The 11,430-nt window shown below is 41.0% G+C and overlaps 1 protein-coding gene across 4 annotated transcripts in view; it reads left to right on the top strand.

Annotated features, from left to right (window-relative positions):
* Positions 1 to 420: 420 nt before the first annotated feature.
* The window catches only part of WARS2 (tryptophanyl tRNA synthetase 2, mitochondrial), a 47,646-nt gene continuing 36,636 nt past the window's right edge, over positions 421 to 11,430 (top strand). For all 4 annotated transcript variants that reach the window (XR_012651393.1, XR_012651394.1, XR_012651392.1 and 1 more), the window contains exon 1: positions 421 to 555. Coding sequence is in view for 1 of the 4 variants with exons in the window: in XM_075034478.1 (XP_074890579.1) it covers positions 502 to 555 (54 nt within the window). In the remaining 3 variants the exon portion in view is untranslated. The remainder of the gene's footprint in view (positions 556 to 11,430) is intronic.

The raw sequence follows: 11,430 nt of genomic DNA, 5'->3' as shown, positions 1-11,430 counted from the left end.
GGGCAGAGAGCAGCTTTTCAGTGTTTTCTGTGGGGATTGGCTTTGGTTTGACGAGCAAAGAGGAACGAGACAGGCAGAAGTGGGAATCTTCAAGCAGGGGCCCGGCTGTGGACCTCTGAGTGGAAAAACTGCCGGGAGCGGAGTCAGGCGGCCTGAGGGGAACAGGGGCCGGGGAGACCTCGGAGGTTACACAGGGGCGGGGGGGGAAACACTGCTGAGGAGGGCAATTTCAAGGGCAACCTCCACATGAGGCAGGACCCGTGGGGAAGGAAAAAAAACAAAAGAGAGAGAGGCGAAGCGCTGGCGTTTGCACAGAGCCGCGCTGACAGGACCCGCCCGCGCTGCGACCGGCTGCCACTGCGCGACTGCGCATGCGCACTCCGGACGGCGCGGGGGGGGGCGACACCACCGCTGAGCGCATGCGCTGACCCTTCCGGCCTTCTGCCCTCCTTCCCTTCCCCCTCACACCCCCCCTCCACCCAGCCCCTTCCCGCCTTTGCCATGGCGACACCGAGTGGCCTGATCCGGGCTTTGCACCGCGGGACCCTCGGCCAGGTAACCGGCCGGCGACGCGGGGTCCCCTCCCGGTCTCTCCGGTTGGACCGGCCCAACCGTCAACCCGCCCATCCGGGTGGCTGGGCCGGCTCCGCGCATGCGCGGTGGGGCGGCGGGAGGAGAAAGGCGGGCGGGCCAGCCCGGGCCGTGTGGGATCCCGCCGCCCCTCAGGCCGCCGGTCTCTCGGTCCCGGCGTTCCCGCTTTCCAGCTGGTTGTTTCTCAGCCGTAGGGGCTTTGGCTCGGCGGGGCACACGGGGTTTAGGGGCACGGGAGGGAGGGAGGCCTGAGCCAGCAGGTGAGGGGGGCGTTCAGCGGCTGGTCCGTGTCTTGGTGGTCGTTCGAGCGCTGAGGTACCAGTGGAGGTTGTTCAGCCTTGATCTTTAGTTTTTTTCCCTAGAGCATTTTCTTCCGATTTTAAATGTAGCTACAGGCTACAAACTTCTGTATTCTCCAAGAGAAAGAAAAACCCAAAACGCATAGGTGTCTGAACATTAGTTAGAGGATGTATGTCAGCCCTCCGCCTTGGTATTTACACAGCTTTGGTGGGGTGTGGTTGCTTCACACATTTGGGATTTTCATTGTCACCATAAGGAACAGGAACTTGCCCCCACCCCCCCCCCCCCAAATTCTGTTACAAAATCGAAATAAAGGAGCAATTGATTGTATTTGGGAAGATACCCTAAGCAGTCGGCCAAGTCAGGTAGGAATATATTTGGTGAGCACGTGGTTGTAGGCAACCTTCTTCATGAAGTTTTCTGTCTTTAAATTATTTGCCTCACCAATCTAAATTTTTATGTAGCTTGTAGTCTTGTTTTTAAAATGAGTCAAAGAATTATTTATTAAAACAGTCTGATAACAGTAGTACTAATGTTGCATCATTTTAGTGAATGTTTGTTTCCCTTAGCTGGACAATTGGCTTTTTCATGAAAATCATGCTCACGTTCGTATATCATCCAAATCCTGAATGGCATGTGATGTTTCTATAATGGAACACTTTATCCAGAATGGATGTCAGTTGCTTGTGAGCAGAAATAGGGTATGTAGAAGATGAAAGATGGCTTTCGGTTTCTTGGTGTTATCTGTGCTGTCTGTGACCTTGCAGCAACTGAACTCTGTTACCCTCAACCGCAGAGCTGTTATTCTGAGAATTTCAAGCTAAAACATACATTAATACACAAAAAAAGTTGATGTATGTAGTGGGGAGTCTGGGTAGACTACAAGTTTCAGGAATATTTGAGTTACTTCAGAACTAGGATTCTTAAGGTTAAACCTAAGAAATTAAGGCATATTTCAGTAGTCAGGACAGCTAATAGCATGCAAATTACCTCAATTCTGCCCTTTCTGTTGAGGAGGCAGAGTGAGAGGGAAAGAGGGAGAACCTGTTATCCCATATGAAACATTTTACTTAGTAACTGTTTGCTTCCTACTAGATGTTACTGTGAGGCAGAGGTAAGGTTTCTGCTTACATTTTTTTTTTGTTTCAGAATTCATTTGTGTATAAGACTACCTTGAATTTTAACCGTATAGAAGATTTAAGGAGTCTTGACATGGCATACTCAATAAGCTTGTTGGATGTTTCCATTCCTTCAGGTGCTTTGATTGCATTTCACTTATGTGTACCTAAATCTTGCTAGGTTTTTAAGACTTCAAATCTGAACAGTTACACTGTCCCTGTAATATGTTTGCCAAAGCAAACAACATGCAGATCTTGCAAAGATGCCTCAAACCACTCTTTATTTTTAGAAAAGAACTACAAAGTTCCTTGAAAAATATTGAGAGGGTTTGTATGTGCTTATTCTTCCAGCTACTCATGGTGGCTCTTTGGGAGCTGTTCAATATCTTAGCAGGTACCCACCCTCCCCTGCCTTCATTCCTCTAGCAAAGGGTTCTGGTTTATTTTGCGTAATAGAGAAATCTGCTCTGAGGGAACTTGGCTCTATTATATCTTAATACTCACTCTGACATGAACTTCCTTGCCACCTCTGAGTGGCCTTTCAGGTCAAGATTACTCATCAGGTGCTTTGTCACCTGGTTACTGTTACCTTATGTCCTTTGGATGTGATAGGTCTAAGAAGGTACTTCCTTCCCATTACTCTTTAAATGTTTTAATTTAAAAAACAAGAAGCCCAAAGTTAGTCCTGGTTATGTAACTTCATACCGCCCACCCCCAGATAACAGTAGTAATTTAAGTTGTTTCTCTGATTTTAAATTTGCAAGTCCAATAGCTGTGAGCTTTTGTCACTTTCCTCTCTCACTGTAAGTGCCCTCTGAGGTCTATTTGAAAAGAACTGCACTGGAATTGAAGTGGTACTTCAGTGCTTCTTCAAAAGAATTGAAGAAAAAAAGCTGTCTTGCTAACTTATGCTGTTCCTGCTATACTATATAGTTCAGCTATTATGGCAGGCAGCTTGGAGCAGATCATGTATTTGCTGTGTGCTAATGAGGAATATTCAAATTTCAAGCTGGAAATGTGTTTGTCTTCAAGCTTGAGCTGTATGTATCTACTGGTACCCTTACAGTTTTGATGTTTAAGCATTTGATAATGCAGTCATAGTTATTAGAAGATGTAATTTCTGTGGTTTCAGCTTTGTTTCACTGTAGTGCATAGTTCATCGTTATGCTGGATTTATCATGCTGTGGAAAAGTTCCTCTATAATTCTCATACATATTTCTAGTGCACAACTAGAATATATAGACATGTGGTTAAGAAGAAAGTAGTATTTTGTTGGAGAGATTAATTATGTTTTGGGTATCTTGACTTTTAAGAGCTTATTTTCAAATTCCTTGATTTACTGTTCTTCAGTGGTCTCTAAGCCAGGGTTATAGAAAGTCATTTCATCAAGTCTGTTCCTTTGGTAACACACTCTTAAAAATGGCAACTAACAGGTACTCCAGGGAGTTACTGATAAAATTCTGAGAAATCCAGCTATGGCATAACCTGTCAGTAGGAAAATTTAATCTAAGGTGAGTCAGTCAGCTGTTGGTCTATGACCTGATAAAATATGAATTAGGTTTAGTCCTGTCAGCAAAGCTCTAGAAGTTGTTGCTATCAATGTAAGTGTTCAGTTATATCTTAAATCTTACTAAATCAGGCCTCACATTGTGTCAGCAAATTTCATGGGTTAGCTGTTACATCAGGATCTTCAACTGATAATCCCTCTGTAGTCTCATTGTTGCAAAGCCAAATCATTTAAGATCAGAAGTGGCCAGTGGTTGAATCCCAGCCTGTGTAGGCTTTTTTTCCTCCAATTCAGACCTTCATTCCTAACTGTAACAGCTGCTGATGGAAAAAAAAAAAAAAAAATCTAAGTGAATGAAGTAAAGATAAGGGGCTGTTTGTGCTTAGGTGATTAGGGAAGAAAATCTTACCTATCAGCAGTACCACAAATGCCAGTGACTAACCGTGGAGCATTTCTGTATTGGTGTGAACTCAAGCTCTTGGACAGGGTATCTCTTTTTCTCCTCTGTACCCCACAATGGAATTCTAATTTGTTCAGAGAGGAGCCTAGTTAGCATTACGCATACCCCCTTCAGACTCTCTGATCTACATAGCTCCTGCTGCACAGTATGTTTGAGACATACCAGAAGGTAGTTTACTACCTTCACTGTTACCCCAGTGAAGCAGAAGAACGATGAGTTCTTGCTTTTGATTATAGAGTGTCATGCATCACTAGATGGCTTTCCAGGCTCCCAGCTGGAGGCCTGCTTTTAGATGTTACTTGCCTTCAAGAAGGAGACAGGAGTCTTTGGCATCATTTTTCTTTTCTAGTAGCAAAGTAGTTATCACTGTTACAGTTATTGTAAGAATAATCTAATATCTATGTTGCTTTTCTTCCTGAGAGCATCTTTTAAAGAAAACATAAACCTCTCATTTTGCTGCCTTTTCTCCTACCCTGGTCTTCCCTCTTTGATAGGTAAGCCTTCCCTGGTCTTCACACATGATCTATTACAATGGCTGTATTGTTGTTGCTAAGCTGTACATTTTGATGTTCCACAACCTTCATCTCTTGTCAGCTTTCACAAGAGTGATGCATTGCGACGTGGATTTTCTTTTAGCTTTATGTGATGCAGAACCTCATCTTCCAGCCACAAGGGTTGGTATTTTTTAATACAAAATACTTCCCTTTCCTCTTTGGTGCTAGAATTTGGTTGTTTTTTTCTGGCACTCAGAGTGGGTTTGCTGTAATGAAACTCGGGACAGTGACTCTAGCAGGCACTGTTCAGGTTGTACAAAGAGAAGATTGGTTTGAGTCCCACAGCCCCAAGAATGCTGCTTCTACCTCGCGGTGAGTGCTGCACAGAAGACATCTCTGGTGAATGTTTAGTCAGGACCACTGCAAGTACAAGACCTTCAAATGCAAGGAATCTTAGCCAACATGTTGGTAATCTTAGCGGCTCCTTTAGGAATGTTCCTGTTTCTTTACCTGAGTTAATATCTGGAAAAAAAAAATGCCACAGGATAGATCCCTGTAGGTAGTTTCTCTGGCTTGCTTTACAGTTTGTGACCAAAGGGGGTGCTAAAATCAAGATGCATTTACTGCATCCTCCTGTACTGTGACAGCCTAGTGGGTCTCGAGGCCAAAGTTAGGTTAATCTGGCATGCTTTGCTCTTAACAAATCCATGTTTGCTGTTGTTTTCCTTTAGTTATCTTCTAGGGAATTGCAAAAGCTGTTTTTTGTTCACTGAGAATTGATGCTAAGCAGACTACCTCCCAGACTGCTCCTATTTTCCTGTATTTTTGGAGACAGGAATGACATTTGTCCTTTTTTGGTCTTCTGATCCTTTGCTAGGCCTCTGTGAACCTCAATGATTCTGGCCAGTATTCTCAATACTTTAAGAAGAGATCTTCAGACTGGTTGGCTCTGATGAAATCTGATTCATTTTTTGAGGAAGTATTGTTCTTTCTGTATTCAGGCCACCTGATCACTCCATTGTTACTGTGCTAGTCATGTTAATGACTGGTCATGTTTCATATTTTTTAATGAAGATGGCTGTGAAAAAGGCAGTTAGATAAAAATTGAAGGGTTGTTTTGGAGGAGACCATTAAAATGCTTTTCCCCAGACTGCAAATTTAAAATTTTTAGCTATAGTTACCATATGGGTTCTGGAGAAAGGAAGTAACTGAAATTACCAGGCCTTAATCCTTAAGGATTTCAAAGATTGTAGTTAAAACTATACTGGGAGAGAGAGCTCAATTTTTAGTATCATTCAGGTGTATTATGAATGAAATGCAAACAATTTAAAAGCATCCATGTTCCCATCTTGAATTTGTTGCTGTCACGTAAGGGTCACTTTGTTAACCATTAATGAAATGAGTCCCCAGATGCATGTAACAAGCTGCACACATACACAGGTTACTGCAGCAGGTCAACTTCAGAACGTCTGTCCAGGCAGTCATGTACTGAGATTGATGGATGAGCAGACAGTTTTTTAAGTGCCTGCCTTGGATTTATGATTGTGACAGTCCCCAGTGTAGCATCTTTTTCTTCCAGAGACCATGAAGTTTGGAAGTAGCAAAGTGCTTTTGACTCAGAAAAAAAGCTGGAAATGCAGATACCTGTTAGACAGCAAAGACCCATGCTGTTTCCTGGTGTCCAGTATGGGGTTGTTCAGTATGTTATAATCCACAGGACCTTTAGGAAAGATCTAAGTGACTTGAGAAATGCTTTTGAAATGCAAGTAGCTTCTATGTAGATTCATGTGTAGAAATTGGTAACTTTTTTTTTTAAATTCCTGTTTTCCTGTTTTCCTGAATTTTAACTTTTTTTGACTGTTGTTGTTGGGCAGAGATGCTAAAAGTTATTTCATTACCCGACTGCTCCTGAAGCCAGCTGGATTTAGCAACATGTTCCAGCCTTTGGATTAAACCTCTAGTGTCCCCTATCCAGGTGGGAATGGAATTCTTTCCTAACCAGTCATTTGTTTTTATTTTAATCACTAAATAACTTATGTTTAATCCTTTAGGGAAACTGGCTTATCTTTCAGATAAAGCATTGGAAGTGTTCTCTATGCCAGAATGAAACCATTAGCTTGTGTATCATTTTCAGAGCTGAAAAGAAGTTAGTATGCAGTGAGAATATACATTTCTTGGGTCTTCACTGCGTTTGAGAGAACTCAGATTTCCACACAGATTTATTAGACCTTCTAGTCGTAGAGAGCCTTCTCCTGATCTGCCTTGCTTAATGCCTTGTCTCTAGTGAATTTTGGCCACTGTTGTAGCTGCACAGGAGAGAGCCCCCATTGTAGACAGAAATGAAGGATCTTTGAGGCGTGAACGGGTCCTATTCATTTCCATAATGGAGTTCTAACAATAAAGTCTGGCAAACGTAGATTGTTTTAGCAGGAAACAGCCCTTTATTCTGGCGTCTTGGCAGGGCTTGGGTAGAGTCCCACCATTCTTTCCCCCTCTGGTCCTTGCTTTCAGTCTCTTGGTGGAGCCTGTTTTTTCTCTTGAGAGACTTCTGTTTTTATTAACTTGTTTTTGTACAGTGAGTTTAATGAAAGATGCTACTCTGGCAGTCCTGGATGTTGAAGTTTTGTGTAAATTTCTCTGGTGCATACGTTGGACAAACATACTGTGAATTGTACAGTCTGTAGTGGATCACCTCTGTCTCTAGACCGCAGACTGGGGGTCTTGTTTTAATGCTGTTTCATTGGCAGATAGAATTTCCATTTACTAATACAGCAAGTGCTATTCTAGACATTCAACAATTACTTTTTCCATGACACAAGTTGTGGTTTATGCTGGGACTCTAGGGTTAGATGAACAAACATTTTGTGGAGTTGACTCGAGTTACAGTAGGATCAGAAGTTGAAGTGAAGAAAACCCCTAAACATTAAGTCAGTTAAGTCACCTTAGATCGTATATTTTTTGAGCTCTGCTGAGTTCGTAAGTAGTGAATTGGAATTGTTTTCCTTTTGGTTATTTGAGCTGTTGACTGTAACAATACCATTCTTGGAGTCCCCAACTCAGACAAATCACATAGCAGATTTTTATAATTTTCTCTTTTATCAGACAAATCTATGTATCCATTGGACAGGATTACAAACATTTTTGCCCCAGAGATGTCCACCTTGAGAGCGTGGTGAAGTTCTCACTGCTAGGGAAAGGAAATAGATATATATTTGTATATATGTATACACACACACACAAATACACAATGAAGTATATATACTTACTTTTTCATTTCCCTCATTCTTGGGCTGAAATGTGATGATTGCTACCAGAAGTGAAATGTCTGCTTTTACTTTTAACTTCGAGTTCTTCAAATTGTGCAAGGGCTTGGTTCCACTTCTTGGAGCTGGCAGAAGTAATGGAAAGGTGAAGTTTACCCAATTGCTTTGGTGATGTCTGCACAATATCTGAATGAAGAATTAGTGTTGTGTGGAGGGAGCACTAATAGGGGTTTCCTCAATTTTCATGGTCTTGCACATAGGTCATGTTATAAACTCCTGCCAGGATGCTGATGTTATCTTCATAACCAGGCAGATAAAACCCTGCTATGCTTCATTTGTATTTAGATGGCACTTTCATAACTGTACAGACTAGGAACTTTTTTTTGTTTAGATTACCTTGTTTATAGATAAGGGATTTGGAGCCTTACAGTGCACATTAGAAGGTGAATTAAGTGCTTCTTGTTGATATTTCCAAGTGGGAAATAGATCATCTAGTTCACCTACTTAGGTGGGTGTTAATATTTACGTTCCTGCACAGAAAGATCCCAGGGTTATATAGTGCTAAGTTTCCATTTTTGAGGCTCAGAGCTCCTGTATAACTCTTATAATTCCCAGAAGTATTCAGAAGCTAAAGTGAGATGAAACTGTATACATTCTCCCACTCTGACAGATGGAGTATATGTGGTTTTGAATCCCATCAACCGTCATTTCTGGTCATATACACTCAGTGACAATCAAATATTATACCTTGGTCTTCATAGTGTCCTCCTCACAATCTGGATGCTGAACTATTAATCTCATTTGGAAGGTTGTTGGCCAGCATCCAAAAAAATGAATTGCTAGCATCTTCACAACTTCCTAGGCTCACATCTTTTTTTTACTTTTGCCAGGTACATAGTTCAGACTTTGGAATCTGCGATGTTAGCTGTGCCTTGGAAAAGATATAGCAACATTTCCCTGTTAATAAAAGACTCCAGGCTTCCTGATGATCTCACCAAAGATTCACATAGCAACTCTTTCTGTCACTTGCTTTCACACTTGTAGATGCTCTAATATCCCTGTCTTTTGGCAGTGAGATTGCTACGTGGCCTGTTTTGAGCTTATCCAACAGCAGGAACAGTTCTTTTCAGGGATTCTGCCTTAATCCTAGGTCTCATGGGCATTCACTTTTCTGCTTACTAGCATGGCTTTTTACATTAACAGCAGCAAAGAAATATGGGGAGGTACAAACTTTTGATGACAGAACCATGTTATGCTATCCTTCCTAAATATAATTTTTTTATAGCCACATCAAAGTTTCTTTCAAAGGTGGTCTTTGACTTCTACTTGAATTGGGTTATCCATTTGCAAATATTTTTCTTGAAATCACATACTTGCCAAGATGTGGAAAGACTTTACTTAATAGGCATCCATAGGGTGCTTTCCGTTTGCATGGAAGAACAAAACAGTTTCAAACATTTCAAAGCCTCTTTGTTGCTTATGTAAAGGGAATGAGGGGTCCAGCCCTCTGAATTCCTGACCGAATCTCATTTTGCATCTCTGCTGGCAACAAATTAGCCCATGTAATTGCTGCCACCAAGAATGAGTACACATTCCACTCTTCATACACTTCCACTGTTTTTTTGGTTTCTTTTTCTGCAAGATAACCATATTGGAGATATTTGCAGAGTTAAAGCAATGTCAGCACTTTGCATGTTCAGCAAGCATTAAGCCAGGTCAGAACAGCCAAAGGTGCTGTCACTCCCTTCAGAGGGACATTTTTACAGTTGGCCATGCAACATTGATTGTAAGCCTCTAGCATAATACTTGCCAGTACTCAGAGGAAAATGGTATATTACACAACTCTAGGATACCTGCAGTACAAATAGTCAGTTTCTTTTACACTAAGGTACTCCAAAGGGTACACCCAAATTAAGAGTTGGTAATTTGTCTGGCTTCCTGTGGGCCAGTTTGAATAATACAAGTAAATTAGCAAGGGAGAGCTCATCTTTAAAAGAAAGCAGTGAGTGTCACGCACGAACTAGGGAACTTTTAATTTGATATTTCTGGGCTCAAGGTATGTAATAAGCGGGACCGTGACTACTGTTTGCTGTGACTTGGGTGGTGTGTGCTGTAGCCGTTCTAGTCTCACAGGTAATGGTCTATAAACTTCTACATGCTTTAGGTCTCAAACATGATAACCCTTAATTGTACTGCTACAAATCCTTACCTGTATTGCTTTTGTTTTTACATTCCTCAGATGTTAGTGACCAAGGGACAGACTTTTTTTAAGCAGCATTTTATTGTGCTAGTGGCTGAAGATGCTGGTGCTCGTTAGATATCAGTTCTACAAGAACTTCTTCTTGTGTAAGCAAAGAATTTGCTCTGTATACAGAAAACTTCATCAGTCATAAATTCAGTCTGCTTGTTCAATGGAAATACAGACACTACACTTATCCTGTCTTCAACTCAACCTTAGATTGAATTCCTTAAGAAGAGACTATAGGTTTTGTTGATCCTTTACTTTTGGGGGTCAGTGCTTGTGTCTGAACTAGGGCATCCAGATGAGCTTCTGTGCTCCTGGACACAGGAAGATGCCTTGGCTACATCTTCTTGGAGGGCAAGACCTGAGCACAAATGAACCTCTCTGTCACTCTCATCCGTTCCTCATCCATTGTTTGTCCTTTCTGTGGAAACAGCCCAGTCTGGTGATTTCAGGACCAACCTGCACTGATAAAACCAGTTTAAATATAGTCTGTAAGTATTGTCTGTCTTCAGAAAAAGTTTTTTTAAATTCTGTAAAAGTCCCTGATATGAGTATGATTATTATGTCGAAAACATTTAAATTGATAGAATTCTCTTCAGCATAGACAAGGAGGACCAGCTGTAGCATTATCTTTGTGCATGTGTGCACCATTAGGGAATTTACTGAGACTTCCACATCCTAAGGCCTCTCAGCAGCCATCAGGTGGTTTTAAAACTTCCCTTTTCACCTGAGATGAATTTCAGGCAGTGACCACAAGGTGAAAGTTTTTGAACAGCTGTGTTAATTTTGGCCCCATGTGAAATGAAGCCAACTTTTCCTTGCTACAGGAAATTGCCAAATAAAATAATGGAGAGGAAATGAACTACTCTTTGAGTTTCTAGGACAATATTCTGAAGAAACATAGTAATTCCAAACAAAAAATATTTTTTAAAAAACATCCCTCTAGATGTAAGTTGATAGTCTTTGTTTATATCCCATAGGGCAATCTTGGTAGCAAGCAGACTCCTCACTTGAACAAAATATATAAAAAATAAAATAAACTCTCTTTCAGCTAGAGGTCAGAGAAGGAGCAAAAGTGATCAGATGTTTTTAAGAGATTTGGATACTACTGTGATCAAAAACATAAAACTTCTTTAATTTCTCTGGGAGGGAAGTATTTAGTTATGGGGGCATTCTTTAGCTTTTTGTTTTGCTTTAAGATTGTGATGTTTTCGGTACTTAAAATGGTTTCATTTATTAACCTAAAAGAAGACCAACATTTCATATATCAAATAACCTATGTTTATAATTTAGAAATACAATACACTTTTCTCTACATTTTGACAGTAATGCCTGTATCGTAGCAAAATGAGCGCTAATTCTTCACTTGTTGCTATCAGTTTTATTCTATTAAAGTAGTGTACGCTTCTGAATGTAGGTGTATACCAGTTTACAAGTATTAAATGTTCACCT

This window comes from Buteo buteo, chromosome 8 (genome assembly GCF_964188355.1).
Source record: "Buteo buteo chromosome 8, bButBut1.hap1.1, whole genome shotgun sequence".
Lineage (NCBI taxonomy): Eukaryota > Metazoa > Chordata > Aves > Accipitriformes > Accipitridae > Buteo > Buteo buteo.
This window is presented reverse-complemented; position numbering and strand designations above follow the sequence as displayed.